The following is a 25,343-nucleotide window of genomic DNA, read 5'->3' on the forward strand; positions in this document are numbered from 1 at the left end:
TCTCTAGTCTTGCCGAAGGGTCTTGATTGACGCTGCCTGGCCTGCTGAGTTCCTCCAGCATTTTCTGTGTGTTGATTGGGTTTCCAGCATCTGCAGATTTTCTTTTATTTGTCTTTAGAGACATTATTTAATTTGGTCCTAAAGCATTTTTGTAACCTCTTATTTCCTGCTTTTTGTTTTGTAGTTTACACCTAGTTCAAAGATCATTTAAGAATCATAAACATGCACTGCGGTAAACAGCAAACATCTTTTAAATCTACTCCTCATCTTTTTTCTCTAGTCTTGCCGAAGGGTCTCGATTGACACTGCCTGGCCTTATAACTGTATCCTTATAACCTTGTGGATATTTGGGATACTTGCAAATGGAAACGTAGCAAACAGAGATTTAGACTAACCTTTGTGCGGACAGTGGAACACTTGGTTTAACAAATGACTGATTTAGCAATTTTAAAAAATGAACACAATTTTGGATACCAGACTACCTAACGGCTTAGAAAGGTGACCGTATTTCCTACTGTATCTGGCAATTTGCATCTTCAGGGTATCACAATCTTCTTTTGTCTTTCTTGGACATACAGTAAATTAAAACCTTTCAAATTTGATAACAAGTCCAAAAGGCTACAATAAGGAATTATATCCATAGACTTGCACTGGGCCTCATTATAACAGTTGGAGAGGCCACAGATATAGACTTCAGAGTAGGAATGTGATGGGAATGGGGAATTAAAAAGTAGCAGGCAGAAGAATCACTTGACTAATCCTTTTATTCTCTTTGTCAGTTTGGATGAAGGGTTCTGGATTTGAAACAACAGTTATCTTTCCATGATGCTGCCTGACCTGCTGAATGTTTCTAGTCTTTTCTGTTTTACCCCTAAATGATGTCCTTTTTTGAAGCTATCTAGGAAGGATGTAACAAACATTGTGAGCTCATCTACTCAAGCTGCTTTCAATCACTAATGAAAAACTGTCTCAACGGCACAGATGAAGTTTGGAAGCTCGCTTCCCATTCCCCCTAAACATTTCTTGTCATGAAGAAACCAATGGATTAGAGAAAAAAATACTTTGCATACTGCAGTAATTAGATGCACTAGTGACATCTTGAGGTATAAAAACAGACTCTGTTTAGTATAGATAAACTAAACAGCAGCATAATATTAAAAAATGGTTCAGTTACTCCTCCTCCCTCATGAACTTTCACAGCTTAGCACACACAAAAATGACTGTTGGTAATAGTTGTTATGATATTGAATAAGTTGCCTAGGCCAATTTAAATTCAACAAAACAAGTTTCTAGTGAGTTAATAAGAAAAATAGAATCAAACTTGCCAAACTTTCATGAAAGTCAAATGAATTTCTTCCAACCTATTACTTCAGTCCCACATTACAGTAACACTTCTTTCATCCCCTATCTGACTGCTAAGAACTGTTAATGGTTCACCATCTGTCTCCTGAGCCCCTAACTTCCCATGGTCTCTTTCCACTCACCAGAAACACTGTTCTTGCACTCCCTTCCCCACTCACCAGAAACACTGTTCTTGCACTCTCTTCCTCACTCACCAGAAACACTGTTCTTGCACTCCCTTCCCCACTCACCAGAAACACTGTTCTTGCACTCCCTTCCCCGCTCACCTGAAACACTGTTCTTGCACTCCCTTCCCCACTCACCAGAAACACTGTTCTTGCACTCCCTTCCCCACTCACCAGAAACACTGTTCTTGCACTCCCTTCCCCACTCACCAGAAACACTGTTCTTGCACTCCCTTCCCCACTCACCAGAAACGCTGTTCTTGCACTCCCTTCCCCACTCACCAGAAACACTGTTCTTGCACTCCCTTCCCCACTCACCTGAAACACTGTTCTTGCACTCCCTTCCCCACTCACCAGAAACACTGTTCTTGCACTCCCTTCCCCACTCACCAGAAACACTGTTCTTGCACTCCCTTCCCCACTCACCTGAAACACTGTTCTTGCACTCCCTTCCCCACTCACCAGAAACACTGTTCTTGCACTCCCTTCCCCGCTCACCAGAAACACTGTTCTTGCACTCCCTTCCCCGCTCACCTGAAACACTGTTCTTGCACTCCCTTCCCCGCTCACCAGAAACACTGTTCTTGCACTCCCTTCCCCGCTCACCAGAAACACTGTTCTTGCACTCCCTTCCCCGCTCACCAGAAACACTGTTCTTGCACTCCCTTCCCCGCTCACCTGAAACACTGTTCTTGCACTCCCTTCCCCACTCACCAGAAACACTGTTCTTGCACTCCCTTCCCCACTCACCAGAAACACTGTTCTTGCACTCCCTTCCCCACTCACCTGAAACACTGTTCTTGCACTCCCTTCCCCACTCACCAGAAACACTGTTCTTGCACTCCCTTCCCCACTCACCAGAAACACTGTTCTTGCACTCCCTTCCCCACTCACCAGAAACACTGTTCTTGCACTCCCTTCCCCGCTCACCAGAAACACTGTTCTTGCACTCCCTTCCCCGCTCACCTGAAACACTGTTCTTGCACTCCCTTCCCCGCTCACCAGAAACACTGTTCTTGCACTCCCTTCCCCGCTCACCTGAAACACTGTTCTTGCACTCCCTTCCCCACTCACCAGAAACACTGTTCTTGCACTCCCTTCCCCACTCACCAGAAACACTGTTCTTGCACTCCCTTCCCCACTCACCAGAAACACTGTTCTTGCACTCCCTTCCCCACTCACCTGAAACACTGTTCTTGCACTCCCTTCCCCACTCACCAGAAACACTGTTCTTGCACTCCCTTCCCCACTCACCAGAAACACTGTTCTTGCACTCCCTTCCCCGCTCACCAGAAACACTGTTCTTGCACTCCCTTCCCCGCTCACCAGAAACACTGTTCTTGCACTCCCTTCCCCGCTCACCAGAAACACTGTTCTTGCACTCCCTTCCCCGCTCACCAGAAACACTGTTCTTGCACTCCCTTCCCCGCTCACCAGAAACACTGTTCTTGCACTCCCTTCCCCGCTCACCAGAAACACTGTTCTTGCACTCCCTTCCCCGCTCACCAGAAACACTGTTCTTGCACTCCCTTCCCCGCTCACCAGAAACACTGTTCTTGCACTCCCTTCCCCGCTCACCTGAAACACTGTTCTTGCACTCCCTTCCCCGCTCACCTGAAACACTGTTCTTGCACTCTCTTCCCCGCTCACCAGAAACACTGTTCTTGCACTCCCTTCCCCGCTCACCAGAAACACTGTTCTTGCACTCCCTTCCCCACTCACCAGAAACACTGTTCTTGCACTCCCTTCCCCGCTCACCTGAAACACTGTTCTTGCACTCCCTTCCCCACTCACCTGAAACACTGTTCTTGCACTCCCTTCCCCGCTCACCAGAAACACTGTTCTTGCACTCCCTTCCCCGCTCACCAGAAACACTGTTCTTGCACTCCCTTCCCCACTCACCAGAAACACTGTTCTTGCACTCCCTTCCCCACTCACCAGAAACACTGTTCTTGCACTCCCTTCCCCACTCACCAGAAACACTGTTCTTGCACTCCCTTCCCCACTCACCTGAAACACTGTTCTTGCACTCCCTTCCCCACTCACCAGAAACACTGTTCTTGCACTCCCTTCCCCACTCACCAGAAACACTGTTCTTGCACTCCCTTCCCCACTCACCAGAAACACTGTTCTTGCACTCCCTTCCCCGCTCACCAGAAACACTGTTCTTGCACTCCCTTCCCCGCTCACCTGAAACACTGTTCTTGCACTCCCTTCCCCGCTCACCAGAAACACTGTTCTTGCACTCCCTTCCCCGCTCACCTGAAACACTGTTCTTGCACTCCCTTCCCCGCTCACCAGAAACACTGTTCTTGCACTCCCTTCCCCACTCACCAGAAACACTGTTCTTGCACTCCCTTCCCCACTCACCAGAAACACTGTTCTTGCACTCCCTTCCCCACTCACCTGAAACACTGTTCTTGCACTCCCTTCCCCACTCACCAGAAATACTGTTCTTGCACTCCCTTCCCCACTCACCAGAAACACTGTTCTTGCACTCCCTTCCCCACTCACCAGAAACACTGTTCTTGCACTCCCTTCCCCACTCACCAGAAACACTGTTCTTGCACTCCCTTCCCCACTCACCAGAAACACTGTTCTTGCACTCCCTTCCCCACTCACCAGAAATACTGTTCTTGCACTCCCTTCCCCACTCACCAGAAGCTCAGTTTCTGCATTCTCTTTCCAATTGGGATACGGGTTCCCATAGCCCCTTTCCATACAAGCACACCAAATTACTGCAGCTTTACTGACATTGTGGCATCCTATTGGTATCTGAAGCTTCTCAATTGGAAGACTAGAAACCACATTTCCAATTAAAGTAATGATCGATAGGCAATAAATTACCCCACAGCAGTGTTCTGAAGTATTTTCAAAATGTCATATAACTATCAATGTATTATGTTGATTGATTACATACAATGACTTTGCATGTTTGTATTTAACAATTAAAATAATAAAAACTGAAATTAACAGAACATTAGATTTAGCATGATTAGAAGTTTTTAATGAGTGACTCTGATGAAAAAATGAAAGGCTACAGAAGATTCTTTTTATGAATCATCTCAAATTAAATCCCGACATCAGAATTAAACCTTCCACAAGATGAAAGGCCAACTAAAATGAAAATAAATGTGATAGCAGCACCCAGTCTAGTGCAATCTATCAATGAGTTCTACACAAGGTTAAGGAGTACATTTAAGAAAATTTAAGCAGCCTTCTCACTCTGAATCTCAAATATTCAATAACTGTAAATTAAATAGTGTCCAATGCATAGACGGTATAAGACTCCATTGTCCTGTAACTATGTAGTCAAGTGTATTGTCAATTTCTATGTGATTTCAGAAGAATATTTCAAAGCACTGGATATAGTACTTTGACACAACCAAAGGCTGTGAAACTGTACAATCAAATCATTCTTTCAAGGGAAAATAAATAACTGAAAGACAACAATCTCATTGTGGTCATTACTTCATTGATGTCTGTAAACTTTATAGCAAATAATGGAAGTTACAGTAGAATTCGGACCATTATATTCATTATATTCGGACCATTATATTCATGCCAGCTCAGTGGTGCAGAAATTCAAGCTAATCCCACTGCCTTGCACTCTTCCCCTCTTCTATCTTCATTGAAATGTACAGTTGCATTCCTCACTTTTGCTCTTCTAGTCAAAACACATAAAATTACTCCAGCAAGACATTTCTCTGTCTAGCAGAGAACCAGCAAATCTCAATTTTGAGATCACTGTGTTACAAGAGTATATGACTGAACGAACATTTAACTAGTCTATATTTCATCACTGGAAAGAAGTTGACTTCACCAATCACCAGCAAGTCCTATTGTACTTCTCCCTCTCTCTCGGCAACCTAGTTTCTCTGATATTCTGTTGCAAAGAATGTTCAATACACAAGGCAGACTTGAGAATAAAATCATGAAGTACTGCTTTTTCACTTACTGAATCTTCAGATTCAGGTTCATTTATCACATGAAAATTGATACAGTGAAATGTCATGAATCTTGTGTGCAACAAAGTTCCACAGCACTGTCTCCATTACATCCACTTTCTGAACAACCCTCAGTCACCTCCCATCACAACTCCTCCCCAATCCTATCTTATGTAATGTCTTGGTTAAATTTCTACTGCTATGCCGTGAGGTCTTTTTATTTTAGTAGTTTTCTCAACTGCAGTGTGTCCTGCTAGTAAGCTTCATAGACTAGTGTTTTGGCTTCAGCTGAAGATAAGGAGCTATTTTGTCCAAATTAGGAATGCTGTGTCAGCCAGTCGGGTTTGTTTAGGTAAGGTATTGTAACTTTTTGCCCAGTGGGATGGCTATGGAAGATTAAAGGGAGCTGGGTGGGATCAGATTTTGAAGGACAATAGTCTGGTTTAGGGTCTTTTGGCAGGAGCTGTGCAGCAGAGCATAAGGGGAGATGCCCCAGAATGCAGCTCGAAGGTGAATCTCTATTGTAAGGTATTTTGTGCAGACAAATGGTTCCAAGGATCAAGTGCCAATACTCCTGAGTTAACTAGTTGTTTGAGATGGTCTTCGAGAGAAGTTTGAACAGTAGCTGGTGTCTTTCACACAGAACATGGGGTCAGTACATAAGTAAAGCGATACTCCCAGCTACTACAAAAACGAGCTCCAATGTTTATGTGCACATTTATACTGGTTTAACTATAATGAGCTCTTTTATTTTTCTTTACTTTTTCTGATAATTATTTGTTAAATTTGGAAAATTGGTAAATATACTCTCATGTTTTATTCCGGTGTATGATCTGTCATTTCCTGGCGAACAATAACTGTGTATGGGGCAGCATTTAGAGAGCATTCAATACAATCAATAATACTTAAACAGAACATCCCAACTTAAGTGAGAGGGTTGCACTTCAATTTACCCAGACTTCAAACTGGGATGAAAGGACCTCTCATACCCGAATTGCAATATAGCTTTTCCTGGGGTACCATTTTCCTCTCAAAATGCCTGTGTTAAAATATTCAGATGCCGAACTCTTAAAGTCAACATTTTAAATCTACTTTTATTATATGTGGGTAAAGCTTGCAATTTGAACAGTGGAACTGGGGCCGGTACATTTGTTTGCTTCAATAACAGAAAAAAAAGAAAGCACTAACTTGATTAATATAACTTCAGAAATAGACATGAATTGAAAATGTAAATAAATTAACACATTATGAAGCATACCATAATGTTTCATAAAAGGCTTACAGTCAAAATAGTCTTCTATTGAAAGTAGTTCCAGGATAAAATCATGAGAACTGCTAGGCAATTACCCTGAACCAACTATTGAGTGCACAACAGCAGTCAAAATTAAATTCACTATGCTCCCTTTTCAGTTATAATGTTGATTTTATCTTTTGGAACAATTCTATGTCACATTGAAATTGCAGACCATAGAAATTGCAGACTTCAGAGCAACTCAATTACAGCATTCCCAAACCTATCAGAATTGCACAACTTGCACACAATAAAGGAAAGCTTAAGAGACATACCTGGCATCAATGAATCAACAGAACTCTACCTTACTCATGAGGATGAGCTTATTAAATAATTTATTTTTTACACTGAAGAGGACAAACTCAGGTCCAGTAATGGAACTTAACACAGCAGTTTCATCAGCATTCCATGAAATCATGGGTGGCATGTTTGGAATTCTCTAACAAGCAAGTCACAGTAAATAATTACATCCAATAGACACTCATATAGGGTGAAATTTGATTCAAGGTCTCCAATAATTTTTGCTTAGTAATGCTCAATAGACTAGCCAGCCTAAGCTGCTTCTACAAGTTGTTTGCAATCTCCATATGCATTGGTATCACTTTATTCCGGAAGAGCTGCTCTTCAATTACATTTCAGCAAGTTGTCACTGATAATTACGTTAATTGCTGTACAAGGGAAACATGAATGCAGAGCCAAATTGATTTGAATGAGTACAGTAAAGCAACTATGCAAAATATAATAACAGTAGTTATGGAAAATGACATTCTGTATCCAGGACATAATTGCCTCCAGCAGGTAAAATATCCACCCTTACTGCTCTTCAGGGCAACAGTTTAAAGAAAAATGCTGCAGCTCCAGATTCAAATATGTTGAGCCAAAGCAACAATCTTCAAAAGATGATAATAAGCTTAATGGATAATTTCAGCAGCTGTACTCAACTGAGAGCTTTTAGCTAAAATTATTTAAAGTTGTTCATTTAGTATTGAAAATTAACACTGCTGCATTTTGAATAAATAATGAACAGAGCATCACCCTCAATATTTCATATTATAAAGAAAATATTTTTCTTCTTCTCTGTTTGGAACTATCCACTGCTTATACCTAAACAACGGACAGAATTAGTTTCTGCTTCCCAGGCAAAGTCAATAATCATCTCTCTATTTGTTCTAAAGTTAGTTTGGTTTTATAGCACCAGAATTATTCACTTGAGTATTCACAAGCAATTTGCAATGATAAAACCACAGTCATGCATTTATTTACTTTTAGTGAAATTAATCTCATTTGTAATATACACCATCAATAAATTGATGTAAGAAACATAAATAATGACTAATTAGGCGGATGGAACTTACCACTGTTAAATTCTGGAACAACGTTAAATCACTTGAACAAAATTTCTCAGCTTGCTACTCCACTATCCACCAGGTCCTGCTTACTTGGAACTATCTTTTAACAGCAACAGCATGAACGAAACCAATCAAACCGGGTTAGTGAGATGTTGTAAAGGCAGAGCCCTTCAGCCACCGATGGCAAGTCCTACCTACCAAAGTGCTTGAGCTACAACCTCAGGCTTCCCCCACTGTCAAGACATTCAAAAGCTACTCAAGGCTTATTTTAAATAAAGATTAAAACTACTAAAACCACATGCAGACTCAATTAACTCAAAAGATAATCTGAAACTTGACTGTCTCCCTCACAGCCATTCCTTGCCATTAAAAAAAAGCCGTGGAACCAGCGGGCAGCATACTTGCTGGGAAAGTTGCAAGCTGATGCTGCCGTGCTTGACACAAGAATTCCAAGATCAGAGTGCAGCCAGCAAAATACTTTTTAGGACAGTCAGGACCTCTGCCTGTTCCTGTGAGTGCCCTGAGGTGCCTGATGGCTTTGGAACAAAATATCGTAGCTTCACCTGGAACAGCTTTGATTCCTGAAGACACTCTCAACAACTCTCCTAGCAGGGGCAGATAGGATACAACAGTCTAAGTTCACCCTTGCAAACACAACACCTAGACAAAGGCAACGAGAAAGTTTCTGCATAGCAAGGTGCCCCAGGGAACATAGAGAACACACACCACAAGACATCTGCCAAAGACCATGCTCTGCCGCTAGCTCAAGAATCACCCTGCATGTGAAAGCCTGCCAAAGCTCTGATAAGGTCAATTATTGGAGGAAAAAAATCAGTATTCTCTCTTACAACTCTACCCACAATAGCTTAACTGGTGGATCAAGGTCAAAGCTGGTGTGTGGTCACTGGGTGAACAGACAGAATATAAGACAGGAGGCAGTGTACACTCTGATGCCCAACCGGCAAGTGGGAACACTAGCTGGAGCTACCTGGGAAACACACTGTTTTTCCCCAATAACATAGAGTATCTATTTTGTATGCCTTCTTTCAGTTCAAAAGATGTTGAACTTACAGGTTTAAATGAACTATTAAAAGCAGGACATTGTGCACATTCCAGTTTAATAGTGCAACTCTTTAAACATTTAACATTACTCAGCAACCTTGCACTGAAATTCACTTTTGGTAGATGGTTCTGATCAAGTACAGCCAGAATCAGAGGGATAAGAGAAAATGGAAGAAGTAAGTTAGGGCCTTTCTTTTTGGAGTGAAGGTGGATGAGAAGTGATTTGATAAGGGGTGTACAAGATAAGAGGCACAGATTGAGTTGACAGCCAGAGATGTTTTCCCTGACTGGAAATGACTAATATGAAGGGGCATAGTTTTAAGGTAATTGGAGGCAAATACGGGGGGATGTCAGAGGCAAGTGTTTTTTTTATATACAGTAAGTGGTGCGTGCGTGGAACACCCTGCCAAGTAGTGGTGGTGGCAAACACACGAGGGACATTTAACAAACTTTTAGATAGGCACCTGTATGTCAAAAAAGTGCAGGGCTATGTAAAAAGGAAGTGCTAGATTGATCTCCAATTAGGTTAAAAGGTGAGTACAACATCGTGGGTCAAGGGCTGTACTGTGCTGTAATATTCTGTGTTCAAAGTTGAAGTAAATTTATTATTAAAATATGTATATTACATGCAACCTTGAGATTCATCAAGGTAGCCACAAAACAAAGGAGCCCAATAGAACCAATTTAAAAAGACCATCAAACACCTGATGTACAGAAAAAAAATACAAATCATGCAACCAACTGAAGTCATAGAAGTGAGACCACAGCCACAAAGTCAGACACCACTGCAGCCGACACAGTAATTCATTAGTTGCAGGCCACAGTCTTGGTTCAGCACAGTGACGAGTAAACCTTACAGAGCAGTGACCTGAACACCAACCCATCCCTTGCCGCTAACCCCAAAACCCTGACCTTTTCAATCTGGCCCAGCGCTTAATCCTTAGGCTGTTCCTTGCTCTCGGACTTGGGCCCTGTCACTGCGATAAGCTATTGGGCCTGGGTCACATCACCTCGATACTGCTGGTACCCAACCTTTCCATGAAGCCCGCTGCTTTGGTCAACCTTCAGGTTGTTCCTTGCTCTCAGGCCTGGGTCCCATCACTTTGATTTGGTCCAGCACTTAAATTGATCAAACCTCAGTTCTTTCCTCGCTCTCGGGCCCTGTCGCTTCAACTCTGCCTCGCCTCAGCTATCATATCATTCTAGGTTCTAAATAACTGGGGATGATGCTTGCATTATTCAAATTCATTCTAACTGTATTGTCATGTTGTACTGGGATCCTCCAGATCAAAGTTATTCTTTATCCATGAATTATGATTTTCCAATTTTCTCTCAATATTTTTCTTCAGTTACTGGAGTAATGAGGATTATCCACTCTTCCATATCCACATATACTGATAAAAAGGGAATTTTTTAAAGCTTTTTCACTTGCAATCTGGTATGAGTCACTAAACAAAAGTAAGGAGCAAGAAGCCTGTTTGACGGGGCTTTACCTGATTTTCCCCCTCCACTACCTTACTTGCCTTCACCAAAAATCCACATCAAAGATGTTCAGACCAGCTATGGCTATCCAAGCCAATTCAAAGCCGAAGCTGGTTATTATTTTGATCTACAAATGCATAGCAAAAGCTGAAGACTGAAAATGTTCAGTGGAGAGTTGATTACAAAAAGTTAATTTTTTGCCCAAAGAAAATGTATTGGATGTGTTGTTAAACACTAAAGCCTGAATACAGTAAATATTCTTGTATTAAATGTCATACCTTTGCAAAATTTCAATATGATTACACTACCCATAGTGTCAATAGTAAAACATTTTCCACTCATATTGCAACACAGTAATTGATTTTTATAGACAAAAATCAAATGAAGGGGCAGTGTTCAGATGTTATTAAATTGATAATGAATCTTTGAATCAATTCTACCCCATATTTAAAAGACCCTTTTTTTAAAAAAAAGCATCTTCAAAATAGGCACAAGAATCTTGGCAGCTAGTCAAAATCTAGTTATCAAATCAAGGAAGGAAAACTGTAATATTCTAAATTTTAAGTTCATTGCCAATCACAACCTGAACACTGTGAGAAAGCTTGATTGAGCCTGTGTTAGAGACATTCCTGGTATATTCGGATGATGACAGAAACTGACACTGATTTCTGGCAAAAAGAAAATTACAAGTGCTATATATGTTACTAAAGCTCCACAAGAAATAGAAAAAAGGATTTAAATCCACATAATAGTTCCATGCTCTGCAGAAAAAGAGCAACAGCCTAAAATCAAAGAGATTGGAAAGAGATGAGAAGCTTGAGAAAGAAGATATGGTGAAAAAAATGAATGTAATGCCCTGGTCAGGATTTTTTGCTGCTATGCTGTAGGTATTTCACTTTAGCAGTTCTATAAGACACAGTCAGATCTGCTTTCAGGCTGTTTGGGTTTGAATTGAGATAAGAGGCTTTTGTTTTTCAGTTTAGGATTGTGGTATCAGCTGTTCAGGATGGTAAAATTGGAAGAAGGTTCTAGAGAACTCGGGGCAGAAATGTCTTTGTTACCAGGAGCTGGGAGAAGACAGAAGGGAAGATGGTGGAGGATGCTGTCCCTGTTGTACCAGGTGCTTTGTGCAGATGAACGGTTTTGAGAAGGAAGGAATAATACTCACATGAGAGAGCCCATTTGATCGAGATGGATTTCAAACGACATTTGGAAAGAGTGGTGTGTGCCTTCACACAGTCCAGCGTGCGTGTTACAGACAAGTTCAAGATTTGAGCTCCACTGTGTGCATGTGACAATGTTTAAGTATAATGGGCCCTTTTTGTTTTTTCTTTCTTTCCTTTAATAACTGTTTGCCTAAGTTAACATTCTTAACTATACTTCTGATTAATTGTGTGCCGTGTATGATCTGTTATTTCTTGCCGACGGGTCAGGGGACAGTAAATCACACAATATTCACACAAACCGGGGGTTGGGTGGGTGACTCATCCCAACCTCGCGGACTTGGCGGGACCAAAGTCAAATACACCCTAGACGTACGAAGCCGGAGAAAGGTTGGTTTCTCGCTGCGGAATCCAGTGGCTGTTAGCGAGGGGCTATTGAGCCACATTTCTAGAGATGTTCAATAAAAGGTGGTTTCACGTGCAAAAGTGGTGAATTTCAAACAAATTGGGCTTTTGATAAATTAACTCCCTGGAAAATTAAACTGTATTTCAATTTATCACAATAATTAACTGCTTTCACCATTCAAACAAGTATTTAAATGTTTCCCTTTATACACACTGGTTAACAAGTGTGAACCCAGTTTCTAATGAGGGAACAAGTGATTAGCAGGATCTGTCAACAAAACTGACCAAAGGCTGGTACAAATTGACAATTTCAGTTTGAATCCTTGCATATAAAACTGTAAGATAGAAAATTACAATTTTGATCTGGTTTCTTCAAAAAATTTCTCTCTTGAAGCATAGAGCAGGTGAGCAAGTTCAGCTATATACCAACACACTAATGAGATGTCATACATGATCGAAAAATAGGCTAACGTTTGATACTCTTTCAATCTTAAACTAAAGCGATTGATCTAGCAGCATCTCCCATGCAAATTAATAACCTGAACCATACAGATTAGGCATACAGATTAGAAAGCACTAGTTTAAATGCTGGATGTCCAAATTAACTGTGTTAATCGAGGTCATAATTAAAGGTGCGCCTGAGATAAAGTAGTAACACGATAATTCTCACTGACGAGAGTTCCTGAAATACAATGCTCCATGTAGTCAAATATATTGGCAACTGCACCATCAGAGCACCCAAAAGAACAATATTCAATCAAATAATACTCACTTGATACTGAAAATAACTCAGAGCAGTAAAAGATAGAACTTGATTAGCATGAGCAAAACACACCTACAATCAAGTTTCAGCAACTAATTATTCAGAACCACTGTTAATATTGAAGCATAATGAAAAATCATTATCTTTAATTGCTTGTAATATTTATTGTGCCTCACTAACTTTGTTTCCTACATGGATACATACCTTTTGCGTTTTACAGCTCCAGCTAACAGCTGTGCTTGAGAGAACTTGTGCTTATTTTCTGCTGGCTTAGCAGTCACTTTCCTTTCGGAGTCTTTTCTGGTTTCAGCATTTTCTGTTAGTCTTGTGCAGGCACTGTTAGTACACAGTTAAGGATTTTTAAAAGACAACTGCAGATTCCACATCAGGATATTTGACCCTTGTGCTTTCAAAGTTTCGTGTTAAGAACACATGCAAGCATGCAAGTCAAAATATAACAGAAAGCACATCATGGTCACAATGCAACCCTACAACAACAGGCAACAGACTCAGACTGACTAAATTTTATTTGTTCACAGGATACAAATGTTACTGACAATAAGACAATAATTTATTGTTAAGCTATAATTGCTATCCAGCAAAGGGAGCAAGTAAAAGTCAAGTGGACCTTGAATCACGTACAAATAAAAACAAGACAAAGATATTTAACAGGTGGACAGTTGATTCTAAAACTACGATAAAATATGAAAGGATATATTTAACATAGACATATATAAGGTACTACATATATCACGATACAAGCACTCTACAAATTTTGTTGAATAGCATGCAAGAAAGATATAGAGTTTTTTGTAGTGTTTCAGGAGTAGAGTGGTGGAGGAGTACAACGAGGTAAAAATGGCAATTAATTTGCACAAGCAATATTTAATATTAGATTAGCAACATACACAAAATGCTGGTGGAATGCAGCAGGCCAGGCAGCACCTATAGGGAGAAGCACTGTGGACGTTTCGGGTTGAGACCCTTCGTCAGGGTCTCGGCCTGAAACATCCACAGTGCTTCTCCCTATAGATGCTGCCTGGCCTGCTGTGTTCCACCAGCATTTTGTGTGTGTTGCTTGAATTTCCAGCATCTGCAGATTTCCTCGTGTTTGCCTTTAATATTAGATTACATAATTCAGAAATGTCCAATGGCCAGATCTTCCAATACTGTGTCCAACACTCAGCAGATATGGCAACATCTGTGCAATGAGAAATAGTGTTAAATGTTTGATTAAATTACTTTGTATCAAAACAAAGAAAAAGACTTGGCTTTATCTGTCACATACATCGAAACATAATGTGTGGTTTGAGTCAAATCAAGCCTGCGAGGATTGTGCAGCAAGTATCACCATACTTCCAGTGCCAGCATAGCAAGCCCATAACACGTTAACTCTAACCGTATGTCTTTGGAAACTGGAGCATCTGGAGGAAATACTCAGAGTGACAGGGAAAACATAGAAACTGCTAACAGGCAGCAGCAGAATTGAGCCCAGGTCACTGGCACTGTAATATTATTATACTAACCGCTACTCTACTGTGATCCAGCTCACTCACTGTGTCTTCCGGCTCTTTTCTGGATCAATAACTAAAATCTTCAAAAGAACAGTGCATTATTGGAGAGGCTATAATGAGCTATAATGGAACATAAGGGTATAAACAAGTGAGTCACTGATGCTGAAAAGCTAATGGAATTTCCTCTGGCTTGAGAATGAACAGAGAGGGTGCAAAGTTGGACAAAGCTTGAAGAAGAGGAGAAGAATGAATCATTGGGAGAAAGTCTTCAGGGAACAAACTGTGATACCCTGAAATATCTTTTGTAGAGCCATGATAACATTATGAGGTTCTACTCCATCATTTTGTTGTTCCTCATATGCTTCCAGTATGAAATAATTGTTAAGATGTTGGCCTTCAAAAACTAAAATTGTTAGATTCTTCAATATGCTCACAGAGTTGAGCCCAAATTCCACATTTCAAAGCATGTATTCTATATCATGCAAACCTCTACCTCTTGCATTCAGCTTTGTTCCTCAGCACTAAATGGAGGCTCCAAAGCAAAACACCAAATATGTGAGAAACCTGAAAGAAATAAGATAAACAAAAACATTGAAAATGCTCATCAGGTAGCATTTTTAGAGAGTGAATCAAAGTTAATGTTTCACGTTGGTGACCTTTCACGAGCACTGTTCCTTTCTCCACTCATGTTGTCTGACCTGCCCAGCATTTGCAGTATATTCTGTTTTACAACTGAATGTGACTCCTTGGCAGCCTGAAGCATTGTTAAGGATGTGTCCTCTAGCCACCTTCTATAACCTCTCCCATTGAAAAAACCCTTGTAACAAAACTGGCTCAATACCTCACCTTCCAGGAAGCTATCAACAATGCAATGACCAAAAAGTTTTAAAATATAGGATTACACAAAATGTACAGCATAAAAAACATGTGGACCAATTAGCCTGTAACATTTTACACTCTACATGGGCCTTCCCCCCTCACTTTTCCACAACTATATATATTCTACCTTCACACTGTCCAATTATATTTCTTCCTTAAATGCTTCATTGCCAATTTCATGCTCTTGTCATCTTTGTTCACAATTCAAGAAATTAAGAGAAGCAACATTTACACGAACGTTACTGGGGCTGGAGGGTTTGAGTTATGAGGAGAGGCTTGAAAGATGACCTTATATTGACTGAAAAAATCATGAGGACCATAGATAAGCCAAATGCCCAGTTGTTTTTCCAGGGTAAGGGAGTCTGAAACTAGAGGGCATAAATATAAGGTGAGAGGAGAAAGATTTAAAAGGGACACAAGGAGTGGTGTATACATGGAACGAACTGCTCAAGGAAGCTGCAAAGGTGGGTACAATTATGAAATTTAAAAGACATTGAATAGAAAATGTTCAGAGGGATGTAAGCCAAACAGAGGCAAAGTGGTTTAGCTAAATTAGGCAATTTATTCGGCATGGATAAATTGGGCTGAAGAGTCTGTTTCTGTGCAGTAGAGCTCTCTGACTTTATGACCCAAACATTGAGGTCATTTTAAGAGATGAGCACATTATTGTAAAGGTAATTAAGGCACATTTCCAATGTGAAATTTATCAAAAACAAAATTATTCAAGGCTTTATTATTCACTTTTTTATAAGCCTATTTAATCCAACAGCAACCAGCTGTTTGTTTTGCAGTCAAGCCAACCTTTCCATACTAATACGCTATGCTCGTATGATTTGTTATACAAATTCTTAAAAAAAATTGAATTGCAAGAACAGTGTCTCTTCAATCAGTAAAAACATCATCTTTGAGGGAAAGAAGCATACAATAGCCCAGGCAACACAGGCACACAGTGCTGGAGGAACTCAGCAGGTCTGGCAGCATCTATGAAAAGGAGTACAGTTGACATTTCTGGCCGAGACCCTTCACAGTCCTGATGAAACGTCAACTGTACTCTTTTCCATAGACGCTGCCTGACTTGCTGAGTTCCTCCAGCACTTTTTGTGTGTTGCTTAGATTTACAGATTTTCTCTTGTTTGTGATTGCAATGCAATAACCCATGTGCTCACACCCTCTGGATAAAGAACACAATCAAACTCCAATTTGCATTAACAGCTGTGACATAATCTCTCCCATGTACTATGATCTTCAGCTGCCTAGCCCACAGCCTATCCATGGATTCTTATCAGACAGGACTGCAGAAACCAAGAAACAAAAGAGGGAAAATAGTAAAGCAATCTAGCCAGTTTTAAAGCACATCTAAGAAAGCAAATCATTTCATCTGGCTTGCTGCCAAACAAGATTTAATACAAAATTTACATAATTAATGCAGGCAAAGGTATTTTGTTTTAAGCAAGGAAATAAGTAAACAAGCACAGATGTACAGAGGGAACATCACAGCACCTCAAAAGAGGAAAGAGGCAGAGAAAGGGCCTTTGTAAATGAGGGCATAGCCACCAATAGTGGATTAACTGAATTCAGAATTGTTGAACAAGCTACTTTATGAGAAGCAATCTAGGATTTAAGTGATGAAGGAAAGTACAGAGATTGGCAAGGCCAAATATCTTGGAGGTGAATGAAACCAAGAATTGTCCAGGATAAAGAGGTAGGCAGAGAAAGTCATTGCAGACACTACTCACCTAAAAACTGTCTTTCCCAAAAGCTCCCTTCTGTATAGTGCTATAGGGATATTAAAACAAAAGCTTTACGCCAGCGAAGAGGGCGGCATGCTGGTGTAGTGGTTAGCACAACACTTTACAGTAGCAGCGACCCAGGTTCATTTCCTGCCATTGCATGTAAAGAATTTGTACATTCTTCTTCACACGAATGTGTGGGTTTCCTCCAGGGACTCTAGTTTGCTCCCGTAGCCCAAAGATGTACCGTTTGGTCAGTTAATTGTTTACTGTAAATTGTCCCAAAATCAAGCTAGGATTAAATTGGGGGTTTGCTGGGCAGGGTAGCTTGAAGGGCCAGAACAGCCTATTCCATGTTGTATCTCAAATAAATACTTCCCCCAGGCTGTTAATCTAATCAATTATTCTAGTTAACTCCCCAACACCCCTCTCTATTACCTCAGTAACTGCACTACACTGGCAACACTTTAAAACTACCTTTTATCATGCTGCTTACATTGTAAGTACATGTTGGTATTGAAGTATTTATGCACATTTTATTCCATATACGTACTTTAACCTCAAACTTATTTTTCTATTTAATTCATTATCCTTTATATAATTGATAATTGTTTTTCTGTTTTATGTCACACCAGCACACCACAACAAATTCCTAATACATGTCAATGTATATGGGAAAGTAAACTTTAAAGTTTATAGACATGACATGAACAGGAAGCAAGTTCGGTTCACATTAAAGGAACAACAGAGGAATGGGACTTGGAGCAAGCGGGCACATGAGTTTTGGATAATCTTAAACTGATGGAAGATAGATATAGAAGAGGTCTTCAATATTTCTTATCTGTACTCTGTGAGGAGGATATAGTAGTTGGAGATCCTAGGAAGTAGGAGAGTAAAATTCTGGAACATATTATCATAATAAAAAGGACTTAACAGGCTTAAAGATGAATAAATCCCCAGAGCCTCATGAGATGTATTCCAGGCTATTTCAGAAGGAATTGCTGGGACTTTGTCACAACTGAGGTTCCAGATTTATGGAGAAAAGAAAATATGGTATCTTTACTCCAGAGGAGCAGCCAGGATAAGCAGGTAACTACAGGCAAGTAAGACTAATGTTGCTACAGGGACCTTTATGAGAACAATTCAAAGAGATGGGAATAAAAGATAAAGATCAGTTTTCAAAAAAGGCATTGTTAGAGAGAGATCCCTTCTGCCCAGTTTGATAGAATTTATTGAACAGATAAAATGCATTGAATATTGTAGTTTGTTTGGTTTAGTCTACATAGACTTTAAAACTTTTGACTGTTTCAAAAGGCATGAGATCCAGGAGAAGTTGGCAAAATGGATCCAAATTTGGCTTAATAATAGGAGGCAGCATGAAGTAGTGAATGGTTGTTTTTGGATTTGGAAACCTGTGACCAGTGGTGCCCCCAGGGACTGGTTCCTTTGTTATTTACATTAATAACTGAAATATGATTTGGAAGTTTGCAGATACTTGATAGTTGATAACAGAAGGGTGGTCATAGGCTACAGACTCAGTGATGAGATGGTAAAATGGGCAAACCAATGGCAGATGGATGATAGCCAGATGATGGATTTTGGGAGGTCTAGGATGTACACAATGAATAGTAGAGCCCTTGGGAACACAGAAAAACTGAGGGATTTTAGAATACAAGTCCAAAGATCCCTGATGATGTCAACACAGTGGGATAAAGTGGTTAAAGCAATATTCATGATTCTTACTTTATTAGCTGGGGCACACAATGCAAGAACAGGAAGATAATGGTACAACATTACAAAACAATAGCTAGCCATTGCTAGAGTTGTGTATACATTTATGGTTGCCACACTATGGGAAGGACATGGTCACACTGTAGAGGAAATTCACTAGGAGACTGATAGATATAGAACGTTACAGTTATAAGGAGGGAGAGGAGAGGCAGGATTAGATTTCCTTGAAGCAAAAGAGTTGGAGGAGTGGTGAGGAATGGGTGGCCCTGTTAGAGTCACAGATAAAACTTCTCTCCCAAAGCAGACGTGTTTAAAAGCTGATGGTGTAGATTTAAGGTAGGAGGTTTAAAGGCTTTTAGAGAAAAGTACTTTTTCCATCTCGATGGTGGATGGAATGTGAAACACATTGCTTGAGGGAATAATAGAGGAAAGAAACCCTCACAGCACTGAAATAGTATTTAAACAAGGACTTGAACGCCAAGGCTACGGACCCAGTGCTGGTAAATAGGAATTAGTACCGATAGGTATTAATTGTTAGCATAGACAAAATGGGATCATTTCCTTGCGCTAGGACTCTACGACCAAGGAACACATTGAAGTAGTCAAGTCAAAATGCATGAATGAGCTAAAATCAGAAAATGCTGCAAATACTCAGCAGGTAGCCCTCTGAAACGTTGAACAGTCAACATTTCAAGTCAAAAATGCAGCCTGATCTGCAGAGTGTTTCAGTATTTTTTGATTTCCCACAGGTGCCGTTTTGGTTTTGTTTCCATTTACAAGAGAAGAGTGCTTGCAGTGGGAATGAAAGGCTCCTCCCAGTATTTGTTCATCTTGCTCTGCACCTCAGACGAACAGCATGACCAATCAGAGACAGTGAGATAACAGTGATGTACATCAACTGCACAAGGTAGCTGGGGCTCTGCTGCCAGAAAGGGGGGGAACCAAGACTGAATCTTGGAAGATGCAAGATAAAATGCAGAAACAGAAGCAAGAAGCAGAAGGATGTTGGGATCAACGACATTAAAGACTACTAGTCAACTCAGAACATGGAAGGAGGTCATTAGCCATGGGGTCTCTTTATGGACTTTAGTACAGAGGCAGCAACAGAAACATGACTGGAGGCATTAAATATGGGATGGGTTGGGTGGGGGGGGAGAAAGGACATGACTTTGTAAAGCAACTTGCTTGTATGTGATATAAGCAAATCGTTCTTGATATAAGCTGTAGGGGAAGGTGATAAGCACAAGAGAGTCAAAAGTTGACAGTAAAGTGACATCAAAAACATATTTGACTGGGTGACAGAAGGGATAAAACAGGACTAGAATGACAGAAGAGTGACTTAATTTTGGCATTAAGTACATCAGTAAAATTATCCATTAAGCACTTAGATTTCTGCATTCTCCAATGTCAGAAAATGCTTGCTGAAAAAATTATGCTGCACACTTTATAGTTGACTATCAAAATAATTTTACTTCAGTTTACTAGTGAACCCAGCAGCAAAAATTAGCTGACAACCCAAATACTGGACCTTTGGCAAATCTTTTTATTCACTAAAAATGAAATGAAAGGGAGGAATTTTCACTTGAGTCGAGTAATTATAGGTAATAGTGGAGGGAAAACGAAATATAATTTAAGGTGAATTTACAATGGAGCAAGTTTTCATTTTTATGATGAAATGAAACTAATTTTCTAAGTCCCTGCAATCAAAATTTAATTGATACTGAATGAAAGGATATTCTGTATTCTTTCAGCTCTTTATCATCTTCATCTCTCCGTTGCTTCTCCAGGAGCAAACGTTGCCTGGATACTTCATCAAGGTAGTTTGTTTCATCCTCATCAAGGCCTCTCACCATGTTTTCTGAAATGATAAAAACACAACTTTCTAATATTCGTCAAAACAAAGTTAAAGCCAATAAGCAGACAACCCCAGTGAAATTACGTATTCATAAATTGCTTTAAGTGGAATATAAAAGTCAATATTTTTTTACCATATTGCATTAAAATGGATTCTGATTTACTTTTCTATATCCAGTACTGCATTGAAAATACAATCACAGATAAACATGAAACACATACAGGTAAATACATTTATTATATTCCTTATGCATAAAACATGGCTGTTATCAGATAAGCTAGCAATCTCTTCACACTTTCAACATTAATACATGCATCTGAAGTTATTTTTGGTTTAAATCAAATCCAATGTTCATAGAGCAGCCAAGGAAAATGTCCAACCCTGACAATGAAAGGTTATGGTCCACTTCATAAGAGCAGACATTTTGATAAATCCTGCAGGCATAAGGATTATTTTTATACAAAGTGACAGGTAATTTTTCATGTGGTGTAATAACATTCTCAGAACTACTTCTCCAATTTGGCATACACACAGCAGCATACTACAAAATAAAAGAAATGGCTCCTTACATGATAATAATAATAATCCAACATAACAATCAGTCAGATCTCGAGATCCAGTGAAAATCCCCCAGTAATCCAACATCTGAAGTTTTACATCTTCCACTGGTTTGACATCTTATTCACCTTTTACTAAGTCCTCATTATCCATTGAGCGACCCTTGGTCAAGTATGGTAATACATACTTGACTGTATCACACACAAAATGCTGGTGGAACGCAGCAGGCCAGGGAGCATCTATAGGGAGAAATACAGCTGAAGTTTCGGGCCGAGACCCTTCGTCAGGTCTTGGCCCGAAACGTCAACTGTATTTCTTCCTATAGATGCTGCCTGGCCTGCTGTGTTCCACCAGCATATTGTATGTGTTGCTTGAATTTCCAGCATCTGCAGATTTCCTCGTGTATACTTGGTTGTAGTTTATTAGCATTGTAAGCTAGAGCCACAATCACTAGGGGTCAGAAAGCTGCGTAGATTTGTAGCCAGACTCCAGGTCAAGCTGAAATTGACTAGGTTCTGTCCTCTTTAAATCTATCAAATTTACTGGAAAAATGATTGTACTACTGAGTAACAAGTAAAATAAATGTGTGTCTAGAAAATCTTTTAACTGGGCAGCACCAAAGCCTTAGGATGCCAGATTATTAGAACTGTACTGTGATTGTAAAGTTTAGATGTGATTGCAGAAGCAGGATTCCATTCCTATGAAAGCCTGGCAAACTACCAAGTGGAAAGGGAGTAGCAGAATAACACAATATAAACAATGGATGCATTTGTTCCCACAGCAATAATGCCCTCAACTTTTTTCCAAAAAATGGTGCTGTTAATTGAGCACTACAGTTATGAATAAAGGCCCCGGTTACTTGTAAGCAAGAAAGGTTCATTGTCTCCTATTTTATATTTTTAAATGTACTTCAATGAGAACTTGAATCATAGAAGAGAATGAAAGAAGTGTAGGAAACCAACATTCAGGCTAAGATGCCTCTGCCAGCTAGACGCAGGGGCCCCACCACCACAATCACACTCCCATACTTTAGACAAACTCAAAATCAAGAGGAACATGGAAAACAGTTTTAGAGTGACACATAGAACTTAGAAGGGTACAGCTCAGTAATGGGTCCTTTGGCCCAAACTGTTGCACTGAACCAACTAAATAGGAAACAATGGCTAACCAAACTAATCCTCTCTGCCTACACAACGTCCCTATGCTTCTTCACAGTCCCAAGTTTTCAGCTCTGCAATAGTAGTGATTGAAATTTTAGGCTCATTAAAACAGCTGGAGGACATAACAATCATAGTAAAGAGACAGGAAGAAAAAGACTGCAGGACTGTGCAGGAAAAGGTTAACCAGGTTGACAGGACTTTGAGAGGTAGTGTGGGACTAATGGGCTGAATGGTTACTTTCTCTGCTATAACAATTCTATATTTCATCAGTTTACAACCTACAACCAGAACAGGGCCATGTGAAGGTACTGCTGCCCTCACACAGTTCAGCCAGTGGAAATTTGGAGTAATGTTGTTCTGTCCATCCACTACATTTGCCATTAAACTGATCAGTTCAGGTGTGAGGGGAAAGGAGAGATACATACACACACACTAGCTTTGCCAATGGTAGCTACAGTTTGTGAAATTTAAGAGCATTTGACTGTAATAATTATTAATTTTTTTAAAATCAAGTAGCTTAAAAATAAATTTCCCTCACAGACAGTGCTTTTCATTGGAATAAATATGTAAGTTGTTCAGTAGTAGGTAAACTAATATGTGTCCAGAAACCCTTAAGTTGTTATGGTTGGGAGGAGACACTTGCAAAATCAATTGTATTGGCGAAAAGTGCAATGTGATGACATAGATTCAGGCAAACATATACACTACACATTTTAAATATGATTGAAATAAGAATCTGGAACAGATTCATAAAATTTACGGTGCAGGAAGCCCAAAATATCTCTCAGCTCCAAGCAATGGAACAATCTATTTCAAGTTTGCAAATCTCAGTTCACTACAACAATACACACTAATGAACTGCACGACACATTCCTTCCTCTCAACAAACAGCTGCACGTCCTGTAGTCACCTCACTTCAAAAAAGATATACTGTAGTTATATTGAGAGATATGCAACAATAATTCAGAGATTTTTACTGCATGTCCCCAGAAGCAATACCAGAAGAAGCCTTACTAAATTTAAACTGCTCCTCAAATTCTGACTGTTTCTTCTCTTTCTGTTCTTGAAGCCTTTCATACAACGATCGAGGATCATAAACCTCTTCAGGGCATTCTGTAAAAAGAACAAATAGAAAAATTAAAGGCTGCATCTTGTAAGTTCTTTACAAATTAATCATTTGTCCTGTAACTTTTTGAGAATTTAAAATATATTCCAGCATGTTTCTGTAAAAAATGCAAGTAAATATTATTTAAAGGAGCAGCAACCAATACTCTACCTTGAAATGTATGCAGGAAAAAGCTGTTGTTAACTATTATCAATAGTTTAAAACCCAGGTGTCATAGACTGTAACTCATGGACATGAGAAAATTGTGTTCCTAATTTTCAACAAAACATTTTTTTTAACTCTGTGAGGACAATATTTCAGAGCAATTCTGAAGCTATTCTAATTGCTAATCACAAGAACTATCAAGGCAGTGTTGTGGTATAAACACAAATTTAACCATTTCTTGAGGGACGTGCAAACTAAACATGTACAGAGGATCCCAGTTAATTAGGCCATTGGTGAATCAGCCAGCCGCTTATTTGGAATAACCTTTAAATTAATCGAGAAAATATCTGGGATTCTCTTTGTTTATTGAGACGCTGTACCACTTAATTGAGACAGGAGCCGATGGCTGAGCAGTTTTTAACTAGTGCCAGTCGCTTGCACTTGTGTAACCATTACACACTACACTGTGCTTAGCGCAAACAGTTTTAAAAATTGCATCAGTTACATGTATGTGTGTTCAAAAAAGTGATTTTTGTAACTGATTGCTGGGAAGATTTAAGTATTACGACAATTGAGACCTGTTTTGCTCACTGTGGCTTCAAGCATTTTGGCTTGGAGATGCCAGAAAAGGCAAGGAGTGAAAATGAAACGATTCCACTATTTCAAATTAGGAACTATAAAGAATTCAAAGGTACTGATAACCATCTTGAATGTGACAATGAACATGAAGATTTGGAGGATACAATCATTGAAAACATTATATGAAGGCAGTCCATTATCTGCACTAGGTGTCTGCATGATTTTTTTTTTAAGAGTCAATCAAAAGAACACAGCAGTGTCCATTGGATAAATTCCTCTGTTGATAACTATTAGAAAATAATACACAGTACTGTAGTAGTATCAGTAGTGTTATAATTTAATCTGTATTTCATTTAAATACAATTTGCTACTTCGTTAAATGTACTTCTCCCTATAGATGCTGCCTGGCCTGCTGTGTTCCACCAGCATTTTGTGTGTGTTGCTTGAATTTCCAGCATCTGCATATTTTCTTGTGTTTGCATTTTTAAATTCACTACCACGAAGCCTCTTCTAGTGATGCCTGCACTGAAGAAGTTTAAATCTCTTCAATGAGAGTTTAGTGAAACCCTCTCACTGCACACCATCCGTAATTTCTCAACTTCTCAATCATTTCAGACCTCCCCCTCCCCCTTTCAAATCTCTTACTATCTCTTCTTTCAGTTAGTCCTGACGAAGGGTCTCGGCCCGAAACGTCGACTGTACTTCTTCCTATAGATGCTGCCTGGCCCGCTGCGTTCCACCAACATTTTGTGTGTGTTGCTTAAATGGTTGTTTATCTTTTTTTATACCTTTTCAACTACTTCCATGAAACTTTTGCTAATTGGGGCTGCTACTTTAATTGAGCCAAAATGTACTGATCCTGATGTTCCCCAATTAACTGGAATCCACTGTATTACTGTACACACATATCTGCCCAAGCTCACATCCCTCAATGCTCTCCCTGCATCCTAGACAAAAGGCATCCTTTCAGAAATACAGCTCAGTAATTTTGAAAGGAAGAACTAGAAAATGTTAATCAGGAGTCTGAAAGTGGACTATCAAAAAAGGTGTATTATTTCAAGAGAAATATTAATCTAAGA

General features: G+C 39.7%; 1 protein-coding gene and 1 long non-coding RNA gene across 5 annotated transcripts in view; both read right to left on the minus strand.

Moving 5' to 3' along the window:
• Window positions 1-25,343, minus strand: part of psme3ip1 (proteasome activator subunit 3 interacting protein 1) — a 131,987-nt gene that overhangs the window by 33,127 nt on the left and 73,517 nt on the right. For all 4 annotated transcript variants that reach the window (XM_059992687.1, XM_059992686.1, XM_059992688.1 and 1 more), the window contains exons 3-5: window positions 23,430-23,528; window positions 20,578-20,700; window positions 13,193-13,325 (exon numbers count right to left, since the gene is read on the minus strand). In XM_059992687.1, the coding sequence (XP_059848670.1) occupies window positions 13,193-13,325; window positions 20,578-20,700; window positions 23,430-23,528 (355 nt within the window). The remainder of the gene's footprint in view (window positions 1-13,192; window positions 13,326-20,577; window positions 20,701-23,429; window positions 23,529-25,343) is intronic.
• On the minus strand, window positions 14,052-16,016 carry LOC132407153 (uncharacterized). The gene is made up of 3 exons (XR_009516382.1): window positions 15,159-16,016; window positions 14,996-15,066; window positions 14,052-14,189 (listed from the first exon to the last, which is right to left on the minus strand). It is a non-coding gene; the product is annotated as an uncharacterized LOC132407153 (long non-coding RNA).

Source organism: Hypanus sabinus, chromosome 17 (assembly GCF_030144855.1).
Source record: "Hypanus sabinus isolate sHypSab1 chromosome 17, sHypSab1.hap1, whole genome shotgun sequence".
NCBI lineage: Eukaryota > Metazoa > Chordata > Chondrichthyes > Myliobatiformes > Dasyatidae > Hypanus > Hypanus sabinus.